Source organism: Ambystoma mexicanum, chromosome 2q, assembly GCF_040938575.1.
Source record: "Ambystoma mexicanum isolate Mex_15411 chromosome 2q, UKY_AmexF1_1, whole genome shotgun sequence".
Taxonomy (NCBI): Eukaryota; Metazoa; Chordata; class Amphibia; order Caudata; family Ambystomatidae; genus Ambystoma; species Ambystoma mexicanum.
The window spans coordinates 1307188442-1307209682 of NC_090924.1; the positions used below are offsets into that span (position 1 = coordinate 1307188442).

The 21241-nt window shown below is 48.2% G+C and overlaps 1 protein-coding gene across 5 annotated transcripts in view; it reads right to left on the reverse strand.

The window, feature by feature from the left end:
* The window catches only part of NOD1 (nucleotide binding oligomerization domain containing 1), a 567072-nt gene that overhangs the window by 169651 nt on the left and 376180 nt on the right, over positions 1 to 21241 (reverse strand). For 4 of the 5 annotated variants that reach the window (XM_069648761.1, XM_069648760.1, XM_069648762.1 and 1 more), the window contains 2 exons: positions 18420 to 20220; positions 4641 to 4724 (listed from right to left, as the gene is read on the reverse strand). In XM_069648761.1, the coding sequence (XP_069504862.1) occupies positions 4641 to 4724; positions 18420 to 20220 (1885 nt within the window). The remainder of the gene's footprint in view (positions 1 to 4640; positions 4725 to 18419; positions 20221 to 21241) is intronic. The other variant, XM_069648764.1, reaches the window with a different exon arrangement.

The following is a 21241-nucleotide window of genomic DNA, read 5'->3' on the forward strand; positions in this document are numbered from 1 at the left end:
ATTTCCTTCCCCTTACCCTCTCCGGCCGCTCTCCACCAATGAGAGTATGCCTGTGAGCACAGCCCCACCCCCGCAACAGGCCAGTGAGATAGAAGTAGGACTGCCATTTTATTTGTGTTTACTGTAGTCCTACTTCTATGTTTATGGCTTGTCCCGGTTTTTAATTATTATTTTTTTATCTGGTCACCCTAATCGTTTGGCATGCAGTCCGGTCACAAAGGATGCAGAGGAGTAGGTGCATGTAGTCTACCATCAGCAGGCTCACTTTACTTGAGCAAATGCTGGGTGCATAGCGGGCTTTCGCATTGGCAGCCTATGCCAAATTGTGCGCTTCACGTGAAGTAATCAACTGAATTAGATGGGACATGAGAAGGGGTCTAGTGGTGTAAACGGGGAGTAAATTGGCTGTGAGATGCTATGTACTCAACTGAATTAAAAATTATCAAGGTCCATCACATGTTATCAGTCACCACAGGTAGAAGTGGAGTCTATGATACGGGTCACTCACTCATCTGTTCTTGCCTTCTTAATCCAAGCATTTTACTATGTACATTGAGCAAACACTACTGCCCCAGCCCCAGTATCAATAAATGATCTTTCAGACACAGTGGAGGTCATTACGAGTATGGAGGTAGCCATGCCGCTTTTAGCGGCATGGCTACCCCCATACCGGGTACCGGGTCCGGGTTTGCGGAATGGGGAAATACCGGGCCATCCCGACATTGGAGGGCCCGGTATTCCCCCATTCCAGGAACCCGGTCCCGGTCCATCCCCATTCCCATTTAATCCCCCATAGGGCTCAATGGGAATGGGGAGGATGCAACCAACGGGCACGTTAATGATGATGTTAGCATCCTGGTCTGCTAGCGGGTCCCGCTAAGGACGCCTGGTTTTACCAGGCGTCTTTAGCGGGACCCGCGAGCAGACCTCGTAATGAGGCGGTAGAGGGTTAACGGCGCCGGTAGCTCTACCGGCACCGTTAACCTTCTACTGCCTTCCTCGCAATGAGGCCCAGTGTGTCAGGTGGTCCCCTTCTAGTAGCTTCATAAGGTGTACGATGAGAAGACCACCTGTCTGATGGGACAACTGCGGAATTGACCATCGATGGGACGAGGAGCACCTTCCTTAGGACCCGACTGCCTCAACGCCATAGGACTAAACTTAGATGGTGTGGAAATCATCACACGTAAAGTTTATAGGTTGGGCCATGTTACCAGGACCCCCGGGCCCCAACGCCGGTCCTTTGGCTTTCATTCAGGTAAACAGTGCAATCGGGAACCTGTCTTCCTTAACTTTGATTGAAGTAAATAGGGCTCATGCATCGGACATCAATGATTTGTGTAGAGAAGACACGTGACTGTGAAATAGATGGCCCTATCAAAGAGAGCGTTTAAGACACTCCATATGCACATAGCATCTGGTCAGTTTGCTTTGCAATGCTGCTTTGCAATGCTGCTTTGGAATCGTTCTTCTCCTTACTTTACTTGTTTGAGTGATTTTGAGCTGAGCCATCAGTGCTACGCTCTTACATAATAGGCGGTTGCATAACTGTTTGGCCGGTGCCCAGGGGCTAAGGCCCTGTGACAGATTTTCCCCTCCACTGCCTTGCAAATGCCTCCCTTTAGTTTTGATGGATGATGAACACAGTGTTTTGTGGTTACAGTGCGTGTAACGCATCGTGCAAATCTTGGCATGGAATACAGACAGGAAAGCCCACTCTCTGTAAATCACTTCACAGCTCTGGGAAGTGCGCTGGCCAAGGAGCGAGCGAATTCCTAATGTGGAGGCTCTGTCTTCACGGCATGGAGGTTTTTTTTCCTTCCAATCAGTCTCCAGTAATGGAGCATGAAGAAGTATGCCCAGTGTACTGCACGCAGTAGGTTAGGTCAGTGAATGTGTTAACTGGATATTAAGTATTTCACTCTTCATGCAAAGATTTCCAGAGGGCTCTGGCCATTTGAGTGGGGAATTATTTTCATTGGGGGCCGTGATTGAGTGTGAATATTTCCCAGAAATCAGTGCCAGAGCACAATAAAGGAGTATAAAACAATCAAGGGGGAGCTGGCAGCCACCCCAAAAAAGAGAAATATTTTTATATAATTGGATAAAATGATGCATTTTCAGTTTGCAGTCTGAGGAAAACTGGGTAAAAAGCCAAACACTTGGTTAGATAGGGTAACACATGAAAACATACAATAGATGCCAGTCACCAATGTTTTGGAGGCATTTCCTGCCACTTTCAGGATTTCAGTGCCCACAATATTTACAAACATTTATACTGCAAGAACTAATTTGTGTTTGCTTGGCCCAAAACTGCCAGTACTGCACAATTTAACACTCTGGGTCTCATAACTATGCCGGTCTGGTAATAACGGTGCTGGTAAGAAAACTGAAAATGATTCATCCAAATATATTTATATCATTGTTTAATATATTATAAATACCTATGCAAGCATCATGCGTCACTTGTATAGCGCCTTTCACCATTCGTATGGTCACCAGGTGCTGTAGATTGATCCCCCCCTTCAAGGAACCAAAGTCCAGGTATGGGAAACTCGAGGAAGTGCTAGTATGCATGTGTGCATTTTGGCCAATGCGAGGATATTAAGGGGTGGCCAAGTCCTGTTAGCCACCCATGTCTAGCAGGATTGATGGTGGTGAGAGGTAGTCCAGAGAGGGATATGCAAGAGCAGGATAGTCATTATGTGTGTAGCTACCTATCACATTTCTGTTGTGCTGGGTAGCTGCATTCTTATGGCAGAGGTGTGGTGCAAAGTATCTTAGAGTAGTGTATGATAGCAGGTGTGTACAAGTTGGGGGCCGTGCCTTCGGCTAAGATCCATAAGCATGGAGTGTGATATGTTTAATATTGCACACTCTGGAAATGCGTATTCAATGGCTATAGTCCACATGCATTCAGCTTACAAGCAATAGCTACATTAAACATGCACCTAGATTGGATGCCATCGATACGTACTGCATTCACCTTGATTCAAAACAGACACATTCTACATTTGCCTAGATTAGATACACTGGTCACAATGTTGCACTCATGTATATTCAATACACTGGTTGCATTGTACATTCAGCTGTTTTCAATACACTGGCTACATTCTATATCCAGTACATTGGCCACAGTGCACAATGGCTGCCTTCAACATTTACACAGATTCAATACAATGGCTACCTTCTACACTCACCAAGATTCAGTACAATGGCTACCTTCTACACTCACCAAGATTCAGTACAAAGGCTACCTTCTACACTCACCTAGATTTAATGAAATAGCTACATTTTACACTCATCGAGATTAAATACAATAGCTACATTCACCTGGAATTAATGCAATGGCTACATTCTACACTCACCTAGGTTCCTTGCAATGGCTATGTTCTACATTCCCCGCGATGCAATACATTGGCTATATTCTAATATTCAGCTAGTTATATTGCATTGACTACACTTTAGTATGCACCTAACTAATATGTAGGCTACCCTCTAAGGGTCACTTAGAGTCAATAGGGAGGCTACCTGTTACCATTCCCCTAGAGTGGCTATCTGGCTACACCTTATGTGTGAAAAGTTTATATGTAACTGTACCACACTAACATTACTCAAAATCAAGGTAGCATGTCCAATGGTTACTTGCCAAGTAGAACACGTCCTTGGTCGACTGCTTCTACTTTGCATTGTAAGATGAAGTTCACTAGGCAACTGGGGTGCGTTCCTCGATGGGAAATGGTGGAGCATGCAGGTGTCATGTGAAAATGCTGCCTATGAACGCTTTGATGAACCATGTCCCTTAAAAGTCAAAGGTGCAAATGCAGGCTGATTTTATGTGCCTGCAGGAAACAGCATCTTTTGTCCCATACAGTGGCACCCGCTTGCACAGCCAATTGCTCAGCAGCAAACTGCCCTATGAGAAATACAGAGTTGGGCATGTGCATGTCGCCCCATTCTAGTTTCGTGCGGAAGGTGCTCGGTTACGCAGTGACGCCACAGTTTCAAACTGCAGCTCTTTCAGCATAAATCTCCTCATTCCCACAAAAAGTAGGACGTAACAAATTATATTTGCGATTTGTGCTAGCAGAGTAATTAGTGCTAAACGTCCACACATGTATCTGGGATAATGGGGGCCTTCACCAGTTCACAGGACCCTTCACACTCTTACTTCAAGATGTTGCAAACCAGGGGACCTGTACAGTTAAAAACCTTAAAAAGGAACTGCAAAGGGAATTCCAGAAAATCGGTAATATGTATTACATACAGCATAATTACTTATCACTAGTTCCTTCAAATAAATGCCTCCTTATGCTAGACATCGGAAACACAGGGTGCAACATTTTCACTCTCCACTAGCCATTAGCAAGTCATATTTGACTCTTAGCGAGTAAGACATTTTGGGCGTGTGTATGTATAGAATTCAGGTGGCAAGTGACTTTTCTATCGCTGGCCAGTAGCTTGCAACTTGCACCCTACAAAGCAGATGTTTCACACTTCTGTGCCACAGTGAACAGTGAGCTCTGGTAGAGGAACTCTCTAATCTTTTGACATCACTTCTATGATCGACTGCAAGTCAAACAATACATTTCAGACTTCAGACAGGCTTTAAGAAAACAAAAGTCATAAAAATAACATACCCCAAAAACGTCAAGATGTTGTACTTCGTCAGTTCTTCGGATAACACCTTCACTCCCAGATCTGTGATCTGATTAACGCTAAGCCTGTGACACAACGAGAAGAAAAGCCTTCAAAAATAAGTCTACAACGATCGATCGCACTACAGACGCAAAAATCAATGCGCAGAGTGCCCCTGGAGCTCTCTGAGAAGCGGAGTCAGAAAATCACCTGGGAAATAAAGCAAGGGAATAGGCTGAGGGCAGCTGCTGAAGCCTCTATTCTTTGGACAGGCTAACAATGGCAATCAGATGGCTTGGCAAAGTGATAAAGGGTGTGTGCCATCGGTGGAAACTAAGATGGATGCTTGTAGGGACTGGCTGAAAATACTCCATATACAATAAACCAAGTGAAGGTCTCCAAACACAATTAAAATATGTACCCTATCTCGCCCTCATGACGCTCTGAAACGCAACCATGAAACAAATATAGGTCGATATAAAAGGATCAAACTGATGTTGCATACAAAAGCATTTGTCAATTTGATAGAATAATTCATCAAAACACGGTTGTAACCACCTACTATTTCACATAGAAATAATTAGTTAAAAACATATACAAACATCAGTATGGAACATCTGATGGTATAATAATTAATACTCCAATTAGTACAGAAATTATACACTGTGTATGTGATTGGCACATAGAAAATCAAGTCACCATGACTTGATTGTACATAGTGTTAGTTATTTACTATGACTGTCTTCGGGCGAAGACAATCATAGTGTGTGAACTGGGTTAAATAACCAACACTATGTACTATCATGTCATGGGGACTTGATTTTCCATGTGCCAATCACATACACAGTGTATCATTTCTGTACTAATTCATTATTATACCATCAGATGTTGTATACTGATGTTTGTAAATGTGAAATAGTAGGTGGTTACACCCGTGATTTGATGTATTATTAAATGATGTTGCATACAAAAGCATTTGTCAATTTTAGTTTTGGCCATTTGATATCGACTTATATTTCTTTCATTGTTGCGTTTCAGAGCGTCATGAGGACGAGATAGGGTACACATATCTATTGTGTTTTGAGACCTTCATTTGGTTTATTGTATACATATATTCCCACTAAGTAGGAAGGTCTAACACCCTATCGTGGGGCGTGCCCATGTGACAATATTGGAATTGCTACACGGCAGTGAACTATTTTGGCCTCTGAAATGAGTGAAGGATCATTCTGCTGCCCAGTTCCCTCTGTCCGGGTGCCTAATTCCCTCAGAATCAGCCTCGTGGTTGGCATAAACTGGAAAACGTACTGGCAAGCCTCCTGCAGCAGGTGGCGGAGCCATCTTGCATTTCATGTGATGTGCACAATGGTGGTGCCATGTGGGAGAGGGCACAATACTCACCCTGGGAATTGAATACACAGAAAACGTAAACTGTCAATGCTCTCTATTTTATTTTAGCTTCCAGGCTTTACTAGCATGTCATAATAATAATTGTAATAATAATACATGGCATGCAGCACACACAAAATAATGCCCAGTGCAGGTATCATCATGTGTTAATTGATCGCTCTGGAATTGAGACAGACAGACACATGAGAGAACGCATAAAGATGGAAAGGCTCAAATAGCACAACCAAGCCCCTTATATTTGCATATTGTTAGGAAAGATTTTTTTTTTGCTGCTTTCCTCACACATACATTTTTATGGCTACCCTTTCTTTTTGCTTTGTTTTGGCTGGTGACCTGACCTTTGGAGGCAGGTAAAGACTTCCTTTTCTTTGTGCTCATTTTTATGGTGAATCTGATCAGTCCCTAAAACTATCAGTACTGGCAGTATAGGACATCATTACGAGGTCAGCGGTAAACCGCCGTTGCAACCCGCGGTTTGCCCCTGACCCTGTAACACTGCTTCCGCCGCCTGTTATTCCCGGTGGCACCACAGTACCACTGGGATACCACAAGCTGTGGCTTAACGGTTACTCCCCATTCCAACGGGAATGGGGACACTGAAGCAGCCGCATCGTTAGCAACAGTGCCGGTGCTTCAATGAGAAGTCTGCCGGTAAAGGCCTGAATTCCCAGCAGGTCTGGGCTGCCGGTAGTTCCATGGCCCCCAACGGAAGACTCAGAGTATGCCGGTCTGGAAAGGGTGCTGGTACGTTGCTACCGGCACCCTTATTTCTGGACCAGCAAACTCCCTTTCTTAAACCTGCACACCTCACCTTAAATTGAAGTGTGATTAGGATACTTTGTATCCTCATAACTTTTTATTTTGTAACTTTGTGGTTACAAATGCAATGTGTCCTAGATAGGTTGGTGGCATCAGACATTTTTATACCATGTGTTTGACTTTTTCAAAGTGCACTTTTGCATTTTTTTTTTTTTTAAACTTCAATTTTTATTCAGGTTTACAGAAAAACAGATTCCCCATGTCCCCCCCACCCCGCACCCCCACCGCCCCAACTTGTGCCCACCCCCCCTGTCCAATGCCCAAGCCCAGTCTGTTGTGCTGGGAGACTCGCCGAGTACAATCCCTCCAAGTGTGATGCAGCTGATGCCCTTAGTACCGTCTGGTCTGGTGCCGTCCCGCCCCGGGTACTGGGCTTCCCCGACCGCTGAGGTGCCAACCTCCGCGTAGATGCCCCATTGGAACCGGGATCTCTCACCGGAAGGGTTAGTGGATCTCCCATCCCCAAGTTTGTTGGATTCCATACCAGTTTGTAAGGAAGGCGCTGGTGTCATTGTTCACCATGGCAGTCAGTTTATCCATTGTATACATATTTTTAACCTTTTTCATCCACTCTTCCTTGGAGGGTGGCTCCGGGCTTTTCCATTTTTGTGCGAGGGCTACCCTGCCCGCTCGCAGCATTGTCTCCCACATCCTCGGGTACCTGTGAACTTCTATTTCCTCGGGGGGGAGGCCCAACAGCATCGTCAGAGGATTGAGAGGTAAAAGTTCCTCTATTACTTCCGCCATCCAGCCCCTCACCAACCCCCAGTACACCTGTGCCTTTGGACAGTGCCACCACATATGGCTCCTGGAGCCTGTTTGCCCACACCCCCTCGGGCACAGTGGGGACACCCCCGAGAACATCTTCGACAGTTTCACTGGGTCCCTGTGCCACCCTTGTAGTACCTTGAAATTGTGTTCCATATCGGCCGTGAAAAGGTTCCCATGGAAGGCGATTTTGAAAATTCTCGACCAGGAGTCCTCCGAGATCTCCTCTCCCGCCAGCTCTTCCCAGAACTTACGGAAGGTTCTCCTTCCCTGGAGGTCATACGTATTGAGGATTTTGTACATGCTAGAAACCGCCCCCTTCCTAGAGGTCGCCGTGTCTATCAGTTCTTCAAAGGGGGTTAGCTGTCTACTCAAACTGGAGCCCCATGATTGATCGCACAATATACCCTTCAAACGGAGGTACTCAAAAACAGACAGGGATCCCCGGCCGAGTGTGTCTCTCAATTCTTCATAGGGCAAGAATTCACCTTCCCTGAACAGCTGACCCGCCCATTCCAGACCTTTGTCCGACCAGGATTGGGAGAACCTGAACCCTTTGCTACCCAGGTTAAGGGGATGCCCCCAGAGGGAAGACATCGGGGATGGCCATGTAGTGAGATGCGCCGTCTGAGGGCCTTCTCTCCAGATGTCCCACAGGACTCCCAAGGTCGGGTGAGCCCTCAGGTGACTCAGGATCGTTCTCCGTGGGGCCCACAGGAGGTCGCGCACCTTCAGGGGGTGGGTGTCCATGTCCTCCAGATACGACCAGTACGTCCCCATTCCCTCCTTCATGTGCTCCAGGAGGACCCTCAGCTGAGCCGCCCGAAAGTACAGGCCGAAGTCCGGCAGTCCAAACCCTCCCTCCTCCCTGGGCAGCGTCAGCGTAGTCCTCCTGGTCCTCGGTGTTTTCCCCTGCCATATGAAGTCCCTAGTGGAGTTCTGTAACACCCTGAAAGTCTGCTGCGGAACACTGGTTGGGAGTGCCGTGAAGAGGTACAGGAGCCGTGGCAGTACATTCATTTTAACCGCCGTCATCCTGCCATACCAGGAGAGGATCATCCTTCCCCACCTCCTTAAATCTGATGTGATCCCTTCTATTATGGGGTCATAGTTTGCAGTGGCCAGTTTAGTTAAATCCCGTGTAAGGAGGACCCCCAGGTATCGAATTTCAGCCTTCCCCACTGCAATCCCGTGGAGTCTATTCAGGGGGTCTAGCCCCGGGTCTCGGAGTCTCATGGGGAGCAGGACCGATTTCAAAGCGTTAATCTTCAGGCCCGAAAAGCGACCAAATTCCGATATCAGGTCCAGCAGGGGGGGGGAGTGAGGAGCTAGGGTCCACCAGGTAGACCAAGATATCGTCTGCGAACAAAGAGAGTTTAAATTCCACCTCCCCCCTGCTGATCCCCTTAATTCCTGGGTGGGCCCTGATGGCTATGGCCAGGGCTTCTATCGTAAGGACGTATATCAGAGGGGAGAGAGGGCACCCCTGTCTTGTCCCTCGAGAGAGGGGGAAGGCGTTGGTCAACTCCCCATTTACTTGGACCCTTGCCGTGGGAGCTCGGTAAAGGGCCGTTACCCAGCTCATAATGTGGGCCCCGAACCCCATCTTCCTCAGGAGGAGGTCCATGTACCGCCACTCGACTCTGTCGAACGCCTTCTCTGAGTCCAGAGAGAGGACACTAGCGTTAAGGTCTGACCGTTGTGCAAAGTGGAACAGGTCTATGGTCTTGCGTATGTTATCCGAACCCTGTCTCCCACTGATGAACCCCACCTGGTCCCCATGGATTAGTTTCGGGAGTACACCCTCTATCCGCTTCCCCACCACCTTGGCCAGTATCTTAACATCTGTGTTAAGCAGTGATATAGGGCGGTAGGAGGCACATTCCTTGGGGTCCCTCCCCTCCTTAGGTAATACCGCAATGATAGCCCCCATCATAGAGTCGGGTAGGGCTCCCCCCTCTAGCACCGAGTTGAAAACCCTCACTAAGTACGGGATTAAGGAAGATCGGAATTTTTTGTAAAAAAAGACAGAGAACCCATCTTCCCCAGGGGAGGTGCCCGCTTTCATCCCACCTAGGGCCCTATCCACTTCCTCTTCGGTCACTGGCCCTTCCAGCCCTTCGGATGTTTCCCTGGATAGAGCCGGATGGAGCTCAAAAAATTCTCTATCGGGGAGTTTCCCTCGTCGTATTCGGAGGAGTACAGGGTCTTATAATATTGGCGGAAGGCTCCTCCAATATGGGAGGATTCGCAACCCAAAGTTCCCTGGGCGTCCCTCACTTCCCTCACCATTCTGCTCCTCTGGACCTCCCTCAGCTTCCATGCCAAGATCCTGTCCGCTTTGTCCCCCTTCTCATAATACTTCTGCTTTACCATCTGAAGACTTCTCTCCGTTTTGTGGAGAAGTAAGTCCTTCAACTGGAGTCTGTAATCCTCCAGGGCGGCCACTCGATCGCGGTCTGGGGTCCGGTCTGGGGACCCCCTCAGTTGGAGATAGGCGACTTTTTCCCGCAGGGACCTTTCCTGGGCCTCCCTTTCCCTTTTTACCCTTGCACCTTTTTGGATGAGGATACCACGAAGAGTCGCCTTGAAGGCATCCCAGAGTGTGTGCGTGGCCACTTCCCCATTGTCATTTAACTCAAAGAATTCTGTTATGGCATCTGCAATCTCTTGGGCACGAGCCTCATCCTTCAGTAGGGCATCGTTGCATCTCCAACGGCCCCTGCGCTCCTCACACCATCCCCCCGATATTGACACCCTTACCATGTCATGGTCGGACAAGGGAACAGGATCGACCCTATAGCCTGTAACATACGGGCGAAGCGTTTCATCCACCAAGATGTAATCTATCCTCGAGAACGAGGCGTGGATGGCCGAGTAATACGTATAAGAGGGGACACCTGTTCTGGGGGTCGGGATTGAGTCTACGAGGCCTAGCTCCTCATTAACTCTCCGGAAGGATCGCGCCATGGGTTCCTCAGAGGGTCTAGGGTTCTGGGGGCCCACCCTCTTCCTGTCCATGGACGGGACCAACACCATGTTAAAATCTCCTTCCACCACTAGTGTGCCCCTCGTGAATAATTTAAGCTTCTCCTTGACCTCTTCCCAGAACTGGGCCTGGCCGTCGTTCGGACCGTACACCACAGCCAGTGTCAGGGGGGCTCCTTGTAGGGTACCCCTCACCAGAAGAAAGCGACCCTCGGGGTCCTGCATGGTAGCCTCATTTGTGAAGCGGAGACCCCTGGCGACCAGGATAGCCACCCCTCTTTTCTTCCCCTTATGGGATGCGTGAAAGACTTCCCCTATACCTCCCCCTCTCATTTTGGGTTCCTTCCCTTTCGCCCAATGTGTCTCTTGTAAGAACAGCAGGTCCAGCTGCGCCCTCCTGAATTCGCGACAAACCAGGGACCTCTTGGTGGGCGTGTTCAAGCCCCGTACGTTCAGAGAGCCCACCCCCAGGGCCGGTCGGCAGTCAGCCATATTCTAAGTCATCAAAGCTGTTGGGCACCCGCTTAACATCACTGTTCGTTATCTGTTCCCGTAATGGCACTGGTCGGGCATTATTCGGACCTTCCCTCAACTTTTCCCCTATCCCCTTCCCCCAACAACAACCCCCTGGTAACTTCGCCCCCCCCCCCCCCCCTACCCGGCGTCCAGCCATTGAGTTCCGCCATTCCTGGCATTAGGCCGGACCACCAGTCTGCCCTACCCGGCCGGGCACGCTGGGCTAAGCTCTTTGTTGTGAGCCCCCCCCCCCATTTTTTCCCCCATCTTCGATCCCACCTTACTTGCTGTCCTGGGGAAGTGTGTGGTCAACCGGACCCTCACTGCATCGACTCTCCAGTGGGCCAGTCGCCCCTGTTCTCAGTCGTCTGTGTCGTTGCGCTCCCCCTCCCTTGCAGCCGGGGGGGTATTGAGCTTCCTGTATTTTCTTGAGCCGGTTTTCCTCCTCCTGGGCCCAGGACGGTCCAAAGGCCCCTCCCCCAAACCCGCCGGGCCCACCGGGCCTCTTCTGTCGGTGGGCTCAGTCACATAGTCCTGAATGGCCCCTTTTATGTCCTCTTCCGTGGTTAGCAACGTCTTTTGGCCCATGTATTCAAAAGCCAGGGAGAATGGGTACCCCCACCTGTAGCGTACTCCTTTATCTTTCAGTAATTGCGTTAGAGGGCGGCACATTCTCCGCTTCGCCAGGGTGTAGGCTGAAAGGTCTTGGAATATCGAGATCTCAGCACCGTTGTAAGAGATCATCCCTGCTTTCCTTGCCTCCTCCAGGACCTTTGCCTTGTCCGTATAGTAATGAAATCGTGCAAGGATCGATCGGGGGCTTCCCGCTCTGCCGCCCGCCCTGTGCACGCGGTCGAATGTCAATTCCGTTGTCATTTCTTTGGCAAAGAGAAGGGTGATGATATCTCGAACCACCCGAATTAAGTCTCTCTCTGTTTCCCCTTCCACTTCCGGGACCCCAAAAAATCTAAGGTTGTTCCTCCTTTCCCTATTTTCGTAATCATCCATTTGTCTGGCCCTTTCCTCGTCCCTCTTTTCCAAGGCAGCCAGCCGCATTTCCATTTGCACTTCTTGGATGGCTGAGGACGACTGGTCGGTCTCCACCCGCAGGAGCCTGTCTTCCATCTTATCCACCCTGTTATCCATTTTTTCCAGCTTTTGTGCGATGTCTGATCGCATATCCCGGATCTCTTGGAGTATGGATGCAAATCCCTTCTCCATGGCTGTGGTGGAGGGCGTTGGAGTTTCCGGGTGGGCCATGGCCCCGTGGATTGTGGGGCTCTCGCTATTTTTCCCAGCCCCTTTGTAGCGAAAAGATTGCAAGGCTTCCTGCCAGTCCATGCAGGCCTTCTACGCACCTGTTTCGTTGTCCACCGCCAGCTCAGGGCCACGGGAGTTGTTCTTCGGCCCCAGACAATGGGGGCCCGGGAGGTTGAGGAGAGCCTTCAGGCGGGCACACGCCCCACGAGAGCCAAGTGGGGGCCTCGCGCCTGGGTCCGTTTCCTGGTTCTGACCGCTCCTGGGGGGCTGTGGGCGGGCACACGCCCTGCGAGTTAGTGCAGGGGCCTCGAGTACCAGGTGACTCCGTCGGCGTAGCTGTGTTGTACCTCTGGGTCCGGGGGGGGGGCGGACCGTTGTCCAGGTCTTCGAGCCCCGACGCCGTCGCCTGCCTTTCCCTCGGTTTCAGGCCTCGGGAGGGCCAGAGGGGACCTCGCTGGGGTGAGGGGGCCTCCCCGGGGCCTCGCTGTGTTAGCCCTGTGCTTCTACTGGGCAGCGGGGGGCCGCCCTTGTCGCGGCGCCTCCCGCGCTCCGCTCCGCGGGGGTCGGCGGAGCACTCGAGTTCCGCTGCTGTGGGAGGGCCGTCTGCGGCTTCCCCTTCCGCGCCTGAGCCCGCCCGGGGGCGTAGGCGCTGATGTCCTTGTCCCGCTCGGGACTTGCGTCCCTGGTTCTCGCGTCCTCCTGCGGGACGGGCCGAGGGCTCCCCGAGAGGGCCTCACCTTCCGGGTCCTGTCGCCTGCGATGTCTCAGCCGAGGGAGTCGCCAGGCGCCTTTGGCGCGCCCTCGTCCCGGGCCGCAAAGTTCGTTCTCCGGCTCCTCGTGGACCCCGGAGTCCGCTCTTTCGCGCGGGGGGCGCGGGGGGGGTCCGGTTGCCGATCCCGCTCTGCGTTGCCGTCGGGGGGGTCCGGGGGGGCTCAATCCCCGTTAACCGGCCTCGGACGGCGGGAGAGCAACGCTCAGGCAGCCATCACCTGCGCGCCCCCTGGTGGCCTCATCGCACTTTTGCATTTTACTGTTTAATGCCATAGAGAGTACCATAAACTCTAAAAACGTCATGCCACGAGATTTGTGCCTGTCCTTTGGCCTTTTTCCTGCTCTCTCGGGGCCAGAATTGCCATACATGGAAAGGCTGTTCCTGGGCAAACTCTGTTTTCCCAGGCAAAGTGGCTGTCTGTGTGTATGGCTGGATGTGGGGGCTAGGACTGCCTGGTACCAGTCCACATCCATCTCCTAAGTGTCCATTGCTGGCTTTTATGTTTGGCAAGTGGCTATGGTGCAGATCCTTACCATTGGTGTACCTGGTGGCAACTCCAGTGCAAATCCTGTATAAAAGAAGGACTTTGCAGCCATTCAACAGATCATCATTGGAGCCAAAAACCCTCCAAAGAAGTGCAGCCTGCTGATGACCCAAGGATGACCATTACAGACGACCAGCATCAGCTCCAGTGCAGCCTGCTGATGACCCAAGGATGACCATTACAGACGACCAGCATCAGCTCCAGTGCAGCCTGCTGATGACCCAAGGGTGACCATTACAGACGACCAGCATCAGCTCCAGTGCAGCCTGCTGATAACCCAAGGGTGACCATTACAGACGACCAGCATCAGCTCCAGTGCAGCCTGCTGATGACCCAAGGATGACCATTACAGACGACCAGCATCAGCTTCAGTGTAGTCCTGGCGGAGCTGTGATCTCAAGAAGGCCTTTGTTGGTACTGGAGAGCATATGTTGTGGAACAGGTGACTTTAGGCCCCATCTAATCACATGATTGAACTTACTAAGAGTGAGAAAACGAATTCTAGGTTTGCTAGTAAGTGTTTTACCTCTGACATGCTAAATGTTTACTTACCTATGTTTTAATGATTTTGAATCAACAGTTTTTCTCTTTTTGCTCTCACTTTACTACACACAGTTATTGAAAGTCTTGCATAAGCTATGTTTTCTATGGTTTAGCTGTCCTTGAAGTATAGTGTAGGGGTTCTAGTCAGAGCCCCAATTAGAGGATGCACATATGCTTGATAGCAGATGTGTGATAATACTTACCTGAAGGGTTCATTGCTCAGTCTGCATTTTAAAGGCCTAATAAATCATTGCATATTTTTGTACTCCCCTAACTATAATTATTGGCGTGCTCTGTGTGCGACTAATTGTAGCCCTAGACCACTCTCACACCCCTCCTGAGTCTAAGCATTGCCACTATGTTACCTACTTTGATTGAGCTTGGCTAGACTTCAGTGCCTTTCCTGCTCACCATAATAGGTTGGCTTCTCAAATTTTGGAAATCCCTCTCAACACATGTTAATACATCTCTCTGCTGCCCCTGCCCATTTTATACACCCTGCCATGTCTCCCGCTCTGTCAATCCTATACCAGTCTCTGTTGAACCCTGATCTGCTTTCACTCAATGTAAAGAAGTACTCCTGCAACCATTCAACAGATCACTTTTATATAAAGGGACTTATGCTTTATGTATTGGTATTGTTGTTGCTAAGCGCTAATGCCTTTTCTGTGTTCTGACAGGCAGGGCATCTGTGATTCTAGATTGGATCCCTTGTGTTTATACCATTCTGGAATGATATGTCATCAATGTTTATGCTTGGCTTTATTCAGTTGTACCTGGATGCTGACTGTGTTGGGGTCTTATGCTTTACTGCTGGAAACTAAGTAAATAAACTGTTTCCTACTTACCTTGGCTTGCGGCTTCCTTACAATCACCAATGGAGCCAAGAGCCCTACAAAGAAGTATAGTCTGCCAATGACCCAAGGGTGACCATTACAGATGACCAGCATCAACTCCAGTGCAGTCCTGGTGAAGCTGTGCTCTCAAGAAGGCCTTCGTTGGTTCTTCGACTCCTAGACTGCTTGAGCATCTCTGTCTGTTGACAGAGCATGTTGAGCATTCATCCCTTAACCACTAGTGGATTAACCAGCTCTCTCCTTGGCTACCTCGCTATAGCCATCGCTGGCCAGACTGGCCACACCCAATTTTGCAGCGCTGCCCCGTTACTGTCGCTGCAGAGCCCACATGGTCTGCCCATCCAACACTCTGCTTCTCTAACTCAAGTGATCTGCAAACCACGTGACCTCCATCCTGCTTTCAGGGTCAGATTGGGGCAAAAATAGGCCATGACCATAAATAAAAAGTGGATTACATTTGCGATTACAATGGTACCTGAAAATTAATTGTTGAGACGAGGGCTGTAGCAAATGATTTTTAGAGCACAGTGGTCCAGTAGCCATGGTTATACTACTAGCTACCAAAATCCAAAGAGAAAAGAGGGGCTACAGAAAACTACTTGCACCCGGCATGCGGTAACTGGAAATCATAACTTTTAGGGCAGGTAAATAGTCAACGATCATGTTGTGTAGACCCACTCAGAACAGGGAAAACATTGCCATGAAGTGTTTCTAGCAGTCATTTAAAATGTCGCACCCAGGAAGCTTAGGGTGAGGCACCCAAATGCACGTATTGTCAGTCCCCCGCTTTCTGCAGGCTCACTGCCCCAGACAAAGGCCACGTTCCTCAGAAGTACAGTTTTCCATAGGGCAGAAGAGTAAGAGGATTGCATGATTTGGGTGGCCAAACAATCCCCAATCACACAGTTTTATGGTATTTATTGTTCCGTCATTGCCATCCCTATCCATATTTATTTTTTGGCCATTATCTCTATATTTATCCACATATATTTGTCATATACAACAAGAATTTGCAACCGGTATTTGTCTGTATTTATTGAAATAAAAAATGTATTTCTTAAATGCACACACAGACATGTAGAACACACATGGAACTGGGTTAATCTATTGCAATGTCAGCTCCATTTCTACCTTAAGAAATGGTTGCTACTGTTGCTCCTGGCCCAGCATGTATATTATAAACATTTTAAAGAACGTTAATGCTATTTTCATACAACCTTTAGACACGCAATGGACCTGCGATCAAGGACAGCACAGGCAAGAAAGCAGAAAGACTTTCCATTTTATAAATCAATAGACAGAAAGCAGATGGATATCCGTTTGTATGTATGTGTAAAAATCAGTAAAAACAGAAAACAGTGGGTCTGAACCATAACACTTCATACGCTCCATCTTTCGCTCATGTCTAGAAGGACAATGCTGGATACAACCTGGCTTGGAGGAACTTTATTCCTGTTCACAGGGGACATTGAGAACAGTCTAGAACTGCCACCAAAGTGAGCTCAACACTCGCATTCATCTATTCAGGGTGCATGGGTTTCGTCCAGAAACAGGTACATAACCAATAAACAGGCAGCAGGACAATGCTGGGTCAAGTGGCACACACTTTAGGGAGTGAAAGGTGGTTGCGGACCAGTGGCAAATGGCAGAAGGCAGAATAATAGCAGCAGGCTGGGAGGCAGCGCCATAAGGCATTAAGATGCATTAAGATGTTTGGGTGTGTTGGGAATGCTTTGTAAAGAGGTTTCTCTGAATCGCATGTTGAGGGGCTGAGTAAATCATTATTTATGCTAAATTCGAAAATCCAAAAATAGCACTTCCCAAAAAGTCGTATATGTAGAAAAATCAAATGCGTACAGAAAGTATCAGTGGTAACATTTGGCACTGTGCTTATCATTTCAATTGGAACATACTCTTTTCAGCAATACAGACCTTTGTGGAAGTTATTTTCCTGAACTTGTCTGTTTTCAACAACTTACACTATTGCAATTGTAAATTACGATGCTAATCACTTAACACTACGTAATGTTTTTCTTTAAATTTTTTCTTTACTTTTGAGTTTCCCAGATAACAAAGTTCCCATCAATTCCTAAAAACCTGCTTCTAGCAATGCTGACCAATCAGCAGAAGGGAAAGTAGCCTTATATAGCCTCTGCTAGTTTTAGATGTTTTTAATGGAAATGTGCCGTTGCCTTTCAGGATTACGGCAAAATGTGGTTGGCGGGCCAGGAAGAAGTCTGCTTAATGGCCACACTACAGACTTCTGGAGAAGGCACCATCTTCTAAGAAAGCTTCACATTTCCAAAGAATACCTCCAAATACTGAGCCTTATAACACAAAAGCATGTCACCCCGATTCCGCTGGGTCATTGCGGCTCTGTATAAGAAACTGACCCAGGTCAAAAGTCACCAGGCAAAGCTCCAACAAAACCGGCGTCGAATAGGAAACCCTTCCATTTATTGAGCCCCAACACAGGACTGATCGACCAGCACTAGATCCAAACCACCATTCCGTTCCTCTAAAAAAGGCAGGTGAACTGTCACCATTGATTTGTGTGTCCCCGTTATGCCCTCCTTATCGGGCCAGACATGGTGCATGTCCTGCCATTTTCTGTGCCCATTGGCATCACTCATAGGAGAAAAGGCCCTCCATTCAAGTTTCCATCCTTTGTTTTCATCTAGAAATGCACTTGCGTATTATTGTTGAATGCCGCCTTCCCTTTCTCACCTATCCTTCATATCTTTTAATGTCATTCATACAGAAACCAGACAATGCGGCCTTTTTTCCTGGAACCCACCTGTTCGAGGCTCCTTGCAATCTATTACTAAGCAATATCTTGCACCCACTCTACCCACCATGCTCCACTCGGTGCCCAGCACAAAACCCGTCTGGTGCACCCCTCCTTCCAAGCGTGAGAGCTATCAAGCACACTAGAACCAATATGTATGTAAAGAGTAACAGGATGGGGCTGGGGTCCCCTACACATTTCCAAAAAGACATTCCTGGAAACACTTGTGCGTGGTTTCCAAAAATGTCTGCTTATGTTTCCTCAGCGTGCGGGAATGGTTAAGCGATATGAGACTTTTCAACAGTCAGTTTATTGATGGGTAAAACGAATGCATTAAAACATAGAAAGTGCTTTTTAATTTCAGGCTGAGCTATTCAACCCCAGGAATCGTTGTCATCACATCAAGAAGAAGGTGCAATTTTCACTTCCTCTTAACATTTGCATAAATCAAGAGCCCAGTCCTAGCGCCCTGCATCACAAGTACTTTAAAAGAAGAAAAGGTATGGCTTACAGTACCTGACCACGGTGAGCTTGCTGAAGCAGGGGATCAGTTGCTTCACGCCATAGTCATTGATGTTGTTGTTGTCAAGTTCCAAGGCGAGCCGCTTCCGTAGGTGGCAGATCACAAAGGAAAGGGCGCTACAGTCCGCAGAATGTGCATTGCAGAATGTGAGCTTAATGTAGTCGGCGCAAATGCCCCGGGCCACCACCTTCCCTACTTTCTGGCTCTGCGTTTCAGAGATGCACCGTAGCATCCAAATAAAATTAGGCATCGCTTGCACCCGATTGAACTCACCAAGTTTTGACCGTGGGAGAATTTTCAGGTGCAGCTTCACCCCTCTAAAAAGATACTGTCTGAGGGTCGTTCTTTTCTTCTTAAGGGTGATTGGTGAAACCAAGTGTCTCAGGAGACCTTCCTTCGGTTTGGACAAGAGACCGCACAAGAAAAGGTTAACAAACTGCAAGTGCTCATTGTTCCGGAAAGGATCTTCTTTTTTGGTCTGCTTGGATCTAAAACAAGGGATGGGGTTGAGGCTGGCATGGCGGGGCTCCGGGAGGGAGCACTCGTTGAAGAACTTGAGGAGCTCCATGTTGGAGGCGTCCTCGTCGACCACTAGGAAAAAAGCAGCAAAGAAGGACTGCAGTGTCAGGTGAAAGAACTCGTAGGTGGCCTCGTCCCCACACCCACTGTACTCTTCTGCCGTTCTGAGGAATCCCAGTTGCAGATCTTGGTCCGAGAGGAGGGACGCCACTTCATCCTGGCCGTACACAAAACACGACTTCTCTATTCCATTGTGTGCCAGCCTGCTCAAGGCGAACAAAACCTCCTTCCGGGATTGAAAGCATTCTGCTTGGCTCCTGGCTTTCTTCTTCACCAGGCACGGCTTGACCGATCGGTTCAGGTAGACTTCAACTATGAGCAGAAATATGTCTGTTAAGGTGATGGCACAGTTCGGTAGCTGGTAGCTGTCATACATAGAGTGGAAGTGTTCATAGGACTTAAATATAATCCAGCAAAATAAAGGTACAGAACACAGACTACAAAGATTTGGGTTTGCTCTCAAATGGTTTGACACTAGTTGCTGAAATGCTTCGTCTTTGAAAAACATTTTGGTGTACTTCTGCAGGTTGTCACTCGTAAAACCTCTAAGCATTACCCTCTTCCTGACAATATTTTTTTGGACCTCTGTCCCCGTCCTTGCGGTCAAGACCTTCCTCGATTTCTCAAGTAGCTTCCCACTAAGAAGATGCATGAGCAGGACGATCGGGTGCGTAGAGTCAAAGGGGGAGGAGATTTCTGGGACCCTGCTTATGTCAAAGTCAGAATGGATCTCATCAAATCCATCAAATGTGAAAATGGCAGTGTTGGGGAACCGCAGGATGTAGCGGAAGACCTCCTCTTGGTCTCCGTCTGGAAAACAATTGTATTTGAAAAGAAGATCCTTCAGTGACATGGTTTCCTTTTTTTTGAAACCGCTAAATGTCCTGCACCTGAACCGGAAAAAGAATTTGGCATCTGGGAAGAGCTCTCTTCTGGCCCAGAGATTTTGCATCTTTTGCAGAAGTATCGATTTTCCAACCCCGGCATCACCAAAGACAAAAACTGTTTCTCCTTCTGCATTGATCACACCATTTCCGTCAAACAGGTCCGCCAAGCACTTCACCGTGCCCATGTTCTCGTTGGCGTCGCTGACTAGTTCCATGAGGCTGTCGATGTACGTCTCCTGGAGCAGCATCTCTTCCTTCTGGCTGTAGGATGTGATGAACTTGGAGTCCCGGCTTAGTTCATGGTGCATCTTTTCACTGTATTGGCTGACTAGAAGAGAAAGATAGAATTACTCAAACGTTCACAGAGTGATGGAGATAAAATGTGCATTCTTCAGGCACCAGTCAAAGGATGCTTGAAGTCAAGTGGAGACAAAGAACAGTCCATAATATAGGGAGAGGAAATTGTATAGAAGCCCTACATAGAGTTTAATGGCAAAAGGACTCGGCAGATGACAAACTGAGTGTACAGTCAAATGGTCAGCAATTGGAGGAAGATGATAGGTCTTGGCTGTAGAGCTTGTGGGTGGAGTAGAGCTGAGGAATGTATGGCAAAGTAATCCAGGCACAAATGTATGCAAGCTACATAATGCTGCAAAGAAGTGCTCCAATGCAACTGCTGTCTGATACATCGGGGCTGTCGATTGGGAAAGGAAGGCGTGTTTTTGATCTATCGCAGGGATCTGCAACATTTTGCTCTCCAGATGTTTTGGACTACAACTTCCATCAGCGGCAGCCAGCATAGTCAATGGTGGGGAATCATAGGAACCATAGTCAAACATCTGGAGAATTGCAGGTCAAAGGCCCCACATATAGTAACCTTATCTCTTTTGCATCCTATGTTGCAAGACTGAAAGATGGGGAACATTTATGAAACGGGAACTCTGCGAACATCTGTTTTTTGTATTCAGTCAACCTAAGTAAGAGCCGAAGAGTTATTTTCAAATAACTAAATCATAAAACTTGATACACACTATGAAAATAATAAGAATCAACCTTGTGTATTTATGTGTGCATGCGCAACTCTTCCCATTACAGTTATCATCATAGCATATGCAATTGACTGCACGTCAGAAGATAACCTATCAGCAAGCTAATATACGAGTCCATTTGATAAAATAGCAACTGTTGAACTGAACTGATTTCTTATTTGAACCGCGGTTTGACCGTTGACTTCAGCAAAGTAATCAGAACAAATATTTGTCAAAAGCCGACAAGGTGGATTTTGGCGACTGAACTTCGATATACCCTATTGAGAGGAAACAAAAATCAGACACAACGACCTATTTAAA